This window comes from Cottoperca gobio, chromosome 5, assembly GCF_900634415.1.
Source record: "Cottoperca gobio chromosome 5, fCotGob3.1, whole genome shotgun sequence".
NCBI classification, from domain to species: Eukaryota; Metazoa; Chordata; class Actinopteri; order Perciformes; family Bovichtidae; genus Cottoperca; species Cottoperca gobio.
In genome coordinates this window covers 13,033,241-13,046,369 of record NC_041359.1, presented here as the reverse complement: position 1 = coordinate 13,046,369, position 13,129 = coordinate 13,033,241, and the positions used below count along the sequence as shown (strand labels likewise).

The window sequence follows — 13,129 nt, the reverse complement described above, 5'->3', positions numbered from 1 at the left end:
ATGTATCTTTAAAAATTATAATGAACTTACGGTGATACTTTAGACACACAGTCAATACAAATGTTTCATCATATCTACAAATATCTTTCTCGTTATTCTACTTTAGAGCTGAAACAATAAGTTGATTAGAAATGTGATCAGCAATCATTTTGATAATCTGATCGTTTTTCAATTTCCAAATTCAATGGTTCAAGTTTCTCAAATGTGAATATTTGCTGGTTTTCTATAATAGTAAAATGTAATATCTTTGAGTTTTGGAGGTTGGATCTGAAAAAGGCTCTATGATCCTGTGGCAGGCTTTTTCTTTTTGCCATTAGAGGAAATTATTTGTTGACAAATTGTAGAAATAAATTGTCAGATTAATTGATGATGAAAATAATGGTTAGTTGCCCCAATCTACTTAAAAACCTTACTATAACATACAACTGTACAGTACTGTATTACATACAACACTTAATATAAGGAATATAGCCTTTAAAGTAATGTGTGCCGGTCTCTGCGTACGTGTGTCTGTGCGTCTTCACCTTCCTAGCGGCTAGTCATTCATCTCAGTTTGACAGTCCCATTACCAGAGGCAGCTACTGTGGCTCAGAACAGAGCACTAGGAGCACCAGGGGTAATACCATTTAGCAAAGCCATCATGCTAGCGCTTACTTTTGCTGCACATTCTTCCTTTACAATTAGCATCATGCTAATTCTTTCTATGACAGATCAGTCCTGTGTGCATCATAATAAAATGCTTTGATGATACTTAACCCCATTTAATAACAAATAAAGAAAACATGCATTTTAAATCCAATATCTTCACATTTAAAATAACTATGCCCAGTAATACACAGCTGTCCTGCAGACTTGACGTGGTCATGTAATATTGTAGATGTAATTGTTTTGGGACGCACTTAGCACTAAGCTAGCTATCAACGGTCTCAAACTGCTTACCAGTAGCATTTGCTGTTGTTGTCCAGTAGTTTGTCCACCATGTGCTCCACTCGAACAAACCAGCTGGGGACGGCTTTGTAGATCAGGGGTGTGTCAGACCTAAACGTACATGAACACATTACATAAAACATAAAGCTGCAACATACTGACATAAAATAAAGATAATAAAAAATGATATTCCATAGAATGAAATGTGCATTTCTAAGAGAAATCATACTTCATTAGCATGTTTCTTCGGGTTGGACACCAACAATAGTTATTGTTATTCACTTTTGAATATTGAACATTTTGTCCTACTGTTGATCTGCTGTATGATCAATGGGCTGGTTCAGTCAATAGTAGGTGGCAGTGTTTTTTATATTTTTGCATCGCTCGCAGACCGGCTCTAGGAATGGCGATGCCGCTCGGTCAGTCCACCGCTTTGGCTCAGACTGAAATATCTGTATGAATGAACTATCGGCCATTCATGGTGCCCAGAGAATAAATCATCATGATTTTGGTGAACCCCTCATTTTTTCTCAACTAACAAGCCATCATCAAGTAAACATTTAAATGTGTCTAGTAGTTTAATTTATCACTGGGTATCTGCAAAAACAACAACATTCCCATCTCAGTCAACCTCACAGAGCCACCAGTACGGCTGTGGACTCCATCTTGAGAGAAAATAATTGTTTTTCAACAGAAAAATTATGAAATAGAATTAAGTTGAATGTGTTCTCAATGTACTTAAGTCAGTAAATGAAAATAAATTTCACTTGTTCCCATCGTAATACTCTTTACTTGTTTGACTCCTTTCTGCCTGATATGTTTTATCAGCGTTCTACTTTTTCACCTCCAAAACCAATTTGAGGTTTAAGGAGTATTTTTCATATCAAGTCAAGTGTAAAAGCTCCCTGCACTACCTTACAGGTGCCTAGTGGTTAATGACACAACTTTTTCATCTCTACGAACCTGTGTCTCATTGTGGCTTCGAGAGAAACATCTCTGCATATTTACCAGGTTAATTAATCCTGCTCAGGTCAGCCTGCAGCTACTCCAAGTGAGACAGTGATTTAGTCTGCTCAAAACGTTTGTGTGTGTGTGTATGTGTGTAGGTCTGCATGTGCCTGTTAGTAACAGTGTGACAATGTGGGACCTTGAGGTTGTGTGTCACCACGCTGATATTGCCGTTGTGAATTATTTCTGAACAGAGACCACAAAACCTCTAATGAAGTCTCTAAGGGAGGCATGAGCACAGAAGAAGCTCAAACCTCTGCTTTTAAACACTGTACGCTGTACATTATGTATATTATTAACACTAAATAATATGCCTGTATTGAAGTAGAACATATCTTTATTTGTATGGACCTAAAATCTGCTAAGTTAAGTCTGTAGTTAAGCTGTTAGTTCAAGTGAGTTGCCAGGAGCCCCTCTTTGTCTCACCTCCAGCAGAAGGGGTAACTATGTTTGAAACTGCTGGCATTGATGAGACGACCCTTTTCCTTCAGCCACTTGATGATATTCTTGTCAGCATCCTGTAAAAGAACACCAAAACAAAAGGACATGATTTACAAAATGCAGCTTTAAAGATTAATACAATACAAGTAATGTAAAATCAGGAAGACAAAGGTGTCTGTCGCAGGAGTCTTTGTGGGAGGATAAGTGGAAAACAAAGGCAACATTGACTGGGCTAAGTATCTCGTTCTTCTTGCACTTCATTCTCCTTCAAATGTGTATATTTCCCATTTCTGCTCTTGTGTCTTCTCTGCCGTGGAACTGACGGTCAGCTACTCGCCAGACTGAGTTCATCTCTGGCTACGTCTCCTAGTAATCCTTTGACTTCCTTGCTCTCACTGAGACTTGGATCACACCAGATAACACTTCCACCCCTGCCGCCTGCTGCCACAGCCTACTCCCTCACCCTACTCACCCAGACCCACTAGCAGAGGAGGCGACACTGGTCTACTGATCTCCCCCAAATGGAGTTTTTCACTTTACCCATTGCCAAACTTCACTCCTTCGTCTTTCGAATTTCATGCCGTCACTGTAACTCAGCCTGTCAACTTAAACATTGTGGTTCTCTACCGTCCTCCAGTCTTTTTGGAGGAATTAGACGTTCTCCTGTCTAACATCCCTGAAAATGGCCCTCCGCTTGTACTTCTCTGTGACTTCAACATCCAGTCAGAGAAGTCAACAGACTTAATATCTCTCCTACCCTCCTTTTGCTCTCTCCCTGTCTCTGTCCCCATCCACTGACAAATCTGGCAACCACCTTAACCTCATATTCACTTGAGACTGCTCTACCTCCAACCTCTCTGTAACCCCGCTTCAAATCCCTGATCACTTTTTCATATACTACTCTCTCCCCTTCTCCCAATCTGACAAATCTAACTCCTCTAATACGCCGTAACCTTCGCTCCCTCTCTCCCTCCTCTCTTGCCTCAGCTGTCCTCTCAGCCTTCCCTTCATCTGACTCTTTTTCACTCATGTTTGCCAACTCTGCCACAGACACTCCTCTCTACTCTGTCCTCCTCTCTGGATTCGCTCTGTCCTCTGATTTCGCGACAGGTTCATCAATCCCCTCCAGCTCCCTGGTTAGATGACTCAGTGAGTGCTGACAGAACCAACCTACGGGCAGCTGAGAGAAAATGGTTGAACTCAAAAATACCCTGACGAACTTCTTGCCTATCAATCTCTTCTCGCATCTTTCTCAATTTCTGAAGCTCTCCCACACTACACCGCTCCTCCCTTCACTGGTTACCAGTAGCTGCCCAAATCTGCTTTAAGACACTGGTGCTGGCCTACCGTGCTGTGAATGGATCAGCCCCTTCCAGGCCATGGTCAAACCATACAGCCCAGCTCGCTAACTTCGCTCTGTATCGGCCAATCGGCTCGCAATTCCCTCACTGCGCGTGGGAACAGATACCCCTCCAATAAAACCCGCCTGTTTGCTATCCTGGCTCCAAATTGGTGGAACGAGCTCCCCAGTATCAGGTCAGCAGAAAGTCTTCACACCTTCCGTTGCAAACTGAAAACCCCCGTTTTGACAGCACCATGGCAAATAATAAAATGAATACAATTTATTTTATTTCTGTATGTAGCACTTAAATTGGTTTTGCTTATTCGAAGCTAATGATTGAGTTTATATTTTATCGTTTCTGTATGTTGCATATACTGTACATTTGTTTGGCTTATTTGAAGCTATTGTACTGCACTTAAAATGATTTAAAATGATTGCAAACAATCATGAGAATACAACTCCAAACAGCAAGAATCTTGGCAAGTACATTAGCTTCAATTATTGTTAGTTGCTTTGGACAAAAGCGTCAGCTAAATGAAATGTGATGTACTTTGTGGTTAAAGTTCTCAGAAGTGTGCAGTGTTACATACTTCGTAGTGGCACACCCTGGACTACACATGTACATTATGACTGCAAGGTGAGAAGTTAAAGCACAGGAGCTCAGCAATATGATTTTCAGCTGATGTTAAGAATTTAGCAGTGCTTAATTAAAATCACTATACAATATCTGTCTTAAATAATTATTGTTCTGTTTGGTAAAACTCTTCAGATCAAGAAAATCAACTACAGCTGAATGTATTACCAGTATTAGTTTTTATTGTATTATATATACACACACACACGCACGTTATATATTAATTATTATATTCAATATATCATCATATTTACATGTACAGACGGTTCCCCTGTACAAGAGCAACCTATGATAATACGTTTACTTAGCAATTGTCCAATTTGAAGTATTTTTACTTTATTTAATTTATCGTATTTAAGAGAGGTGCAAAATGAAGTTAATACGATGGCTAAGGCAGTTAAGGCAAAAGTATTTGTCCATTCCTTCATCACTAGGCAGACATTTTTCATATTTAATACATTTTCTCCTTCAGGAAAGAAGCTCTGGATCCTTGAATGCACCATGGCATTACGCTCCGCTTTAAGAAAAAACAAGGTACATTTGCAGCCAAGGTCATGGTCTGCTTATTCAGGTATGATAAATACCATCAAACAGGTCGAGAGAAATTGGCCGTTTTGTCATCCAGCTCATTGTTTATGGCAAACAATCTAATATGCAATCAGCCCTGTGCCTTATAACGCTTTTTTTTTTATCTCCCTCTAACCAAGCTCACAGTACAATTCACAGGAAGCCCATAAATATGACTTTTCTGCAAGGTGTTTGGCAGACTGTTGGTCGTGACCTCTTTGTAGAGCGAGAGGTTTTAAACTTTCTCAGCCAGGAGTAAATGTTGTTGTGCCCTGACCGAGGCTCATTAAAACATGAAAGAACACCTGTGATGTGGAGATTCATTGGAACTCTGCCTGCAACCAATTGAGAGAATTTCACCACCTGGCCAGTTGATTATACACAAGGGTTACTCAATACATTTACTAGATTACTCACACATATTTGTGACTCTTTTAGAATCTCTTTGTAACAAAACATAATTACACAGCAGAGTTTCTGGTTCTCTTGTGTAATAATTTGAACCACCCAAGCTAAACTACCAGACCCAGCCTGCCTTAGCAACCTAAGGCAGGATTCACACAGCCGTTTTATTCCTCAGTGGCACATTCACTATTTTGAATTTATTCAGAGGATAAAGCAAAAAGCTGAAATAATTGTAATTTACTGGGCCCGACAGTAAAAACTGCTTTTCAGCACATTTACTGTTTTGTGGGAATAAATAAAGTAGGATAAAATAATGGTGGAGAGATGAATAGAGAGCAGACAGAGAAATAAAGTTAGAACAAAAAGATATGAAGTAGACAATAAGAAAAGGAGTACACCATATAATTCACAGGAGAAAGGAAAAAAAAAAGATCAATGCATTATTGTGTATGCACTCACTTCAATCTTTATTAGGTAACAGTTGGTCAACATTAGTGTAAATGGTCAATAGTCGTGTCGCGTCAAAACATTTGTAAAAATCAGGGTGTACCGCAAAGACCAGCAAAACACTGATGTTATCAGTCCTGCTTTGTTTGGGTTGAGATGTGACACATCACAGCAGGACAAACGGTGTTTTTTGTAAAGGAGGTAAGATCCTAAAGTTGAATCGAGCGAAGCAGAGGCAGCAAAAAGTGAGAAGATTTAGCAAAAGGGAGGGACAGAAGTAAAACAGTGGGGTTGATTTGACAGGAAAAAAGGGAAGGTGAATTCAGCAAGGGTGTTGTAGGAAAAGGAGTAAAGGAAAAGTGTATTACTAAGGGGACCTGAGAAAACCAGGGGGCAACAGGGTAGAGCTTGTTACAGACAGAAGGACAGGGCGGTTGTTTTAGAGGAAATTATGTCAAATTTGAAGGACTGGGAGGCAAACAGGCATTGTAAGCAAAGACATAAGGATAATGGGGCCAGGGTGTGGCAAGGTAAGCACAGGGTAAGAAGGGCTGGGTATCAAACCTCAATACTTTTGGGTACAGATGAAAATGTGGTCAAGTACAGAAATCTGGCAATCTCTGCTCATATTTGTAATCTTCTTTACTTTATTTTTGATCAGATACCTACTGATTCGAATCCAAATTTTGGGAAAGCCACACTCACAAGCCTTCTTTAGGATGTATGCCTAAAAGCCAGCACCTCACCAGAGTAGGTATATGTTTTCCCTCAGTTTATAAAATCCACATTTTGCCAGTTTTAAAATATTCTATTCAGGCAAAGTTATTGCTAAAGAACATGTGTTTAGACAACATTTTACATCAATAATGATATTTGATATCATTGTCCACATTTGTTAAATTGAGGTGTCAAATGGTCACTGGTATCAAAACATTTCAAACAATACCCAGTCGTTGGAGTAAGGAGGGTAGAGCAGTGGAAGAAAGGGAAAGATCGGAAGAATCCATTTCACAATGCTCGGCTGGCCTTCGCTGTGGCTGCTTTGGACTTGCGGCTCCCCTCATCCCAGATATTTAGACATCTTTGGCAATTCCAAGCCTATTTTCCTCTCCTTCCAGCAGCTTTCTGTAGGTGGCGATCTCCGCATCCAGCTTGAGCTTAATGTGCAGCAGTTCCTGGTAGTCTTGGAGATACTTGGTCATCTCCAGTTTGGTTTCGCAGAGCTGGGCCTCCAATTGAGCAATGACACCCTCGAGAGTCTCCACCTTATCCATGTGGGACATATCCATCTCCTCTAGCTGCTGATCCAGGGCTGAGTTGCTAGACCTCAGTCCATCAATCTGGTTCTGCAGCTCTGTCACTTGGGTGTGGAAGGTCGTGATTTCGTCTTTCATGGTCTTCATTTGGCCCTCGTGTTTGCCAGCATGCTCCTTGAGGGTGTCAAACTTGCTCTTGTACCACTTCTCAGCTTCCTGGACGTTGCGGGCGGCAACAGATTCTATCTCTGCACGCATGCTGCGCAGATAAGCAGCCAGGTCAGGCCGATCTCCGTCAAGCTCTGCGGTAATCTTTGAGTCCTCAATCTGCTTCATGAGGTCAGCCACCTCTTCATCATGCAGCTTCTTGAGGAACTCTATCTCGGCCACTAGTTGCTCTATGCGCTTCTCCAGCTCAGCCTTCTGCAGTGTGGCACCGTCAACATCTTGACGAAACTCACTCAGGATCATCTCTGCCTCTTCTTTCAGTGCCAGCTCCTCCTCAAGCTTTAGTCTCCACACTTCAACCTCTTCTTCGATGTAGCCACGTTCGATGTCAGCTACTCCCTTCTCATTAGTCAGGGCCTCAATCAGGTCCCGCACCTCTTTAAACTTGAGCTCGTATTCTTCTCCGATACCTGACGGGCTTCCCTTGTAGCGGCTCTGCAGTGCAGCCAACTCAACATGAAGAGCAGCATTTCTCTGCTCTAGTGCCTGGACCTTTGCAATGTATCCTGCAAACTTGACATTGAGTTCCTGCATTTCCTCTTTCTCGTTGGCATGTTGCTGGTGTATCTCTGTGCCCAACTCGATGGCAGTGCTGCGATTACCGGAGCGTCCGCGACTGTCATACGAAGATCCACGGCACCGGGAAGGTGACGGGCTCTGAACCCTTACTCTGCCGCTGGAGCCTTTAACCTGCAGGCTCTTCTGGCTGTAAGATGCAGCCCTCATGTTGTGTAAAATACTGGGTTTGATCTTCAGTTTACAGAGTAACAACTGCTCTCTCGGCTTCTCTTTGTGTAGCCCACTGACGCTCCCTCAGATCACCTCTGAGTTTTTATGCAGCAATAAAGAATGTCTCAGACAGCCATGAAACTCGCGCTTGGTTTTAACATATTTCAAAAGTGGATTATGACAGACTCCCAGAGAACTGTGGCTGCATGCTCTTTATTAGCTAACGCTGTACTGTTACTGACCAGGCGGGTTGAGTCCACTCCCTGGCCTTCTGCGCCAGGATGTGAAATAGTGATCACATCATGTATGACTGCTATTTTTCACTCACTATCCACTTAGGATGGTAATTAAGTTGGGTGTGACAGAGAGGGCACCCAGTGCACTGGTAAACAGTGGCAGTGTGCTTTGGCAGCAGGTTTTCATACACAACTTTGTGAAACTGCTCTGATGCTGATTCTCTTAACGCTCGGCACATAATTGAACAATTCGTGCACCTAAAGAATAATATAAAACTACATGTGTAAAGCATAATGAATATTTCACATTCTCACCTCATGTCCCACCTAACGCAATTATAAAAAGCACTAAACACAAGACCACAAAGAAAGGGCACGTATCAATGCAAGTGTTCAGAATGAAAGAGGAAGACATCATTATAGTAAGATGTATTCTCCAGATATTAAAAGAGGAAATGGAGTGAAATAGGAGAGTGGGTGCCCAGCGAGCAGTAAATTAAATGCTGAATTAAATCAGCTATCAATATTGTTGAGGGTTTTATCCCATGTATCATTGTATCATACCAGTGGCTCTCACCAGGGGTGGAAGGCTGAAATGTCTGCTTACCTAATCTACATGTAAATGTCTGATGTGTCACTCACTTTGACATACTGTCCCGCAAAGTCAGTGACCTCTGAAGTGAAGCAGCCCGAGGCGTCCACAGGGCAGATAGGAGCCTGGTCCCTCTGGATGATCTTGTAGTCGGTGCACACCCTAAAATCATCCTAGAGAGAGAAAAATACAGTTTAAAGGGTTTAGTGAGTGAAGGTATTTGTACAACCCAATTATATATTTATTACCAATGAAATTCACTGTAAAAAAATAAATATATATATATATATATATATATATATATATATATATATATATATATATATATAAAAAAAAATTAAATAAGAAATGGCCCCAATTTAAAATGTTCCTAGGTTGATAAAAGCATGAATGTATAACATATGTTGATGTGGCTGTTCAAAGTAAGGTTGGCGTCAAATAACACAATCGGGTTTCTGCACTGCGGAGTAATAAGATGGTGAGTATGAATTTAGTATGTTTGTCATGTGAGTGTTGGAAGAGTTTGTGCCAAATTATCTCAGATTTATTGGAGTTAAAAAAGGAAATTTTAAGCCATCTCAAACCAGCAGTAGAAAATCTCAGTTTGGGCTTTAGGAAATTATGATGGACACTTGACGATTTTCTAATATTTTATTGATCTAACAATGAATAGATTGAGAAAATAATCTTCAGATTAATCAACAATGAAAATAATTGTTGGTTGCAGCCCTTATTATAAACAAAGTTATGTACTGTAGCATATTACTACATCTTGAAAATATGTTTGTAAGTAATTAGGTTACATTATCTTGATCCTATCAAACTATAACTAACTATACAGTGACACTGTATTTCAAGTTCATGTCATTTATTTGAATAATTGTCCAAATAGATAAAACTGTATATGAAAATAACGAATGATCTAAACCCTTTGGCAGCCAGTTTCACTAGTTTCAAGATATGTTATGACTCCATATTAAATTCCTTGTTGAGCTAGATACCTTTTACAGCGCTGAAAGAAACACTACTGGCATCTGACAGCTATGCATGAAAGATCGGAGTACTGTCCAGCTGTAAATGTATTTTGTATTCAAACACCCTGTCAAGATCCAAAATGGATGGCTCACAGGGTCATTTAACATCCAGTCATAACAACATAAAATTTGAACGTATTTTGGCAGCACATTTCTTCTCACTGTATATCTTCAGAGGAAATGCATTTGTCTTTCAGATTTTCACCAACCAACCACAGTGAATGTGATCATTAAATAACAGAACTGTTACCAAATAAAAAAAAATTAAACATTTAAATGCAAATGTATGTGGGATGTTGATGTGAAGGGCTTACTTTACAGCCCCATAGGGACTGTGCTGCAGTGAAATAAGCAGAGTGCAGAAGAGGAAGCTAAGACAGGGAGAAAGACGGAGTGTGTATCCACAGCTGGCTGCAGCCACAGGGGCATCCATCTGCCCTTGACAAGGGCATCCAACCCAGCAATAACCCAATACCTCCGATAGGACTGTAACCACGGTTTCCACTATCCAGTAATTAGTTGTTTTTTTTAAGTTTAGTTTATTTAATAAAATTTTAAAAAAAATAGGGAAATCTGTTGAAATCTGCCTTATTTAAATCTCTCCGGTCATAATGTCGGCTTTGGCTACATTTCAAGAAGTAACGGGCCCGTTCACAGAGCGGATGTACGGCAAAATGTATCTTTTTACTGGCTACCCCTGCAGCGCACATTCGGTTTAGAGTTGTCACAGGCAAAACAAGACGGTGAGCTTTCGTTTTGGAATTGTGTGGGATAGTTTCTTCCCTTTTTAGATCCAGCACAATGCTGTGAAAATTCCCTGGAGTTTGTGTAATATGGGTAAAATTAACATCTGAAAACTCATGCGCCGCTCTCACGCCAGGTGTAACCAGTTTCATTGATTATAGTGGAAGCATAGTGCTGCAGCAGCCGCTCCGCGCACGGACAAATACTATAAATCCACATGCCTTCATGATGTCATTCTTTTTATAGCCTGCCTATCAATTGTTTTCAAGCTCAATAAACATAATATTTCACAGGATTTTCTCCAATTTGTTTTTCCCATTGAACTCTTGACACGTGGACCGGAACCAATTTCTTTTTACTGGAAAGCTTGACTGTAACATTGGCCTATACACTGTACAAATACATCGATACTGTAGCATTCAATACAAATGTCTCATAAAATAGTCTTTACTAAGCATACATATGAATGTGAAGTGAGTACACAAAGACCCATGGTACACAGGATGGCGGGTATTCAAAGACAAAACTCTAAATTATTTCCTCTCACGATTTCAAAACGAGTGGGTCCCGATTAGTTTTGATGAAACGTGGTGGCCTTGAGCTCAAGATTTAAAGCACCAAATGTTTTAATGATTAATAAAAGTCTTATGGTTATTTACAAGTTGTTAGTGTCAAGAAGAAATCTTGTTTCAGGTGAAGTTTAGTCCTCTTGTAAAGTGATATATAAACCAATGTCTGCATGTTTTGACTCCAGTATTGAGGAGCTACTCTTGCGTGGGCTAAAAGCACTCAAAAGCATAGAAATCATAAGCGATTGGTGAAAACATGTTGACCACTTCAACAAAAACAACAAAGAAACCTGCAAATTCTGAAAAAGTGAGCAAATACAAAAATAAAACATAATTCAATTGAGTTATATCAGTAAAGACAATGCTTCTAGAGGGACATGAAAGACTGAACAGGTCTGGGTGTACTCAGTTTTTCATCCACAGAGTTACACTCGACTAAAGGTGACCTTGTTTTCCTCCAGAGTTTGTTCCATATAAGCATTTGTAAGTCTGGATTAACAAGCTTACTAGACGCACCGTTTGAGAAGTACATTTCTCAATTTCATTGCAAATCACTCAAGGAAGTGAAGTATATTATAATTAAAAAGGAGGAGGTGGAGCCAGTGACAGAATGGAGCAGGATCAAAAGCAAAGGCTGCAGAGTTGACTGCTTTTATCGGTTACTTTTCCAAATATTTATTAGTCACTTTCGAAATCCACTTGAAGCACTCTTCACATGGACATAAATTAGATCCACCGCACAGCACTAAAAACAAAATACATCACTTTTAGAGGTGGTTTGCCTGGTACTTCTGTTATGTCCTTCTTCAAAAACAGTGGCGAAGAACACCAGGAGCAAATGTCAGTAGTCGAGTTTTCATTAAAACAAAAATAATGACTGGTTTGTTAACTGCATGCCAAATGACTTACAGCAGAGAAGGACAAATTGCCTTCTAAGTTACGATATGATTGGTTACTGACCAGCGATGTAGCTTTTAAAAAGCTATTTTGTACAAGTATGGCGCAGTGCTCACTCTACATGTCATCGCTCCCAACAAACCTAACGGATAACAAAACAGCATCACCAATCTTTCTTAACCAAATATCCTCTGGTCTGAGCACAAGTTTGTAACCGGGAGGCTGCAGACAACATTATCTCATATTTCACTTGTTCAACGGTTATTTTCCAGTTGGCCTGTAGACTTATAGGGAAAACACTGGGCTGCACACAGTACATGCACTGCGTTATCTTGTATATCCCTGCAACTCTAAATTTAGAAAAAGCTTGATGGATATTTTACCCTCTGTTAGTCTCCGTCTAGTCTTAATCTTTAAGTCTTGGTTGGTATAGGTCTTGATTGAGCGAGTCTTGACTACCATGCGTATCCCTAAGACTCTGATAAACTGTCAAATTACAGCCATTAATCATTAGTGTCTGACTGGTCTGTAAATCCATCACAATATTTGTAAAACACTTGTAAGTAGGTGCTAATTCCACACTTATGTTAGCAGTTTTCATATCATGCATAGCCTTGTGTACGTTTAGTAAACTACAGTAACGGTGTTTAAACAACAAGCTGATTAACGGATTATTTACTACTAAAGAGTAATTTATCAAATCAAAATGCTAAACAATTGCTAGTCTGTCCTTCTGAAATGTGTTGTTTTCTGTTTTAAATCATTGTAACGTAAATATCTTTGGGGTTATTTAGTCACAAAGAGAATTTTTTTTCTGATATCTTATTACCCAAAAAATGAATCTCTTGATAAAAAAAAAGAAAAAATGCACAAAGCAGGAGAAAGTGAAAGAGCACACTCACAGCTCCAAAGTAAGGTGCCTGGTGGACTACTCCTGTGCCCTCTTCCTCCTTGACGTAGTTATCCGTCACCACCTGGAACGCTCCTTTCTCCCCACACTGAAGTGAAACAAGGAGGAGAATTAGATGAAGTGGTGAGGAAGCAAAAGAAATAGAGCCACAGATACCGACAGA

At 40.1% G+C, this 13,129-nt stretch overlaps 2 protein-coding genes across 2 annotated transcripts in view; both read right to left on the bottom strand.

Annotated features, from left to right (window-relative positions):
- The window catches only part of iars1 (isoleucyl-tRNA synthetase 1), a 54,246-nt gene that overhangs the window by 29,993 nt on the left and 11,124 nt on the right, over positions 1-13,129 (bottom strand). The window contains 4 exon segments of the mRNA XM_029431803.1: positions 940-1,038; positions 2,362-2,453; positions 8,863-8,985; positions 12,959-13,054. Of these exon segments, the coding sequence (XP_029287663.1) occupies positions 940-1,038; positions 2,362-2,453; positions 8,863-8,985; positions 12,959-13,054 (410 nt within the window).
- Positions 5,577-8,758, bottom strand: LOC115008305 (desmin). The gene has a single exon (XM_029431836.1). It carries the CDS (start codon positions 7,979-7,981, stop codon positions 6,845-6,847), a length of 1,137 nt encoding a protein of 378 aa, XP_029287696.1. The 5' UTR covers positions 7,982-8,758; the 3' UTR covers positions 5,577-6,844.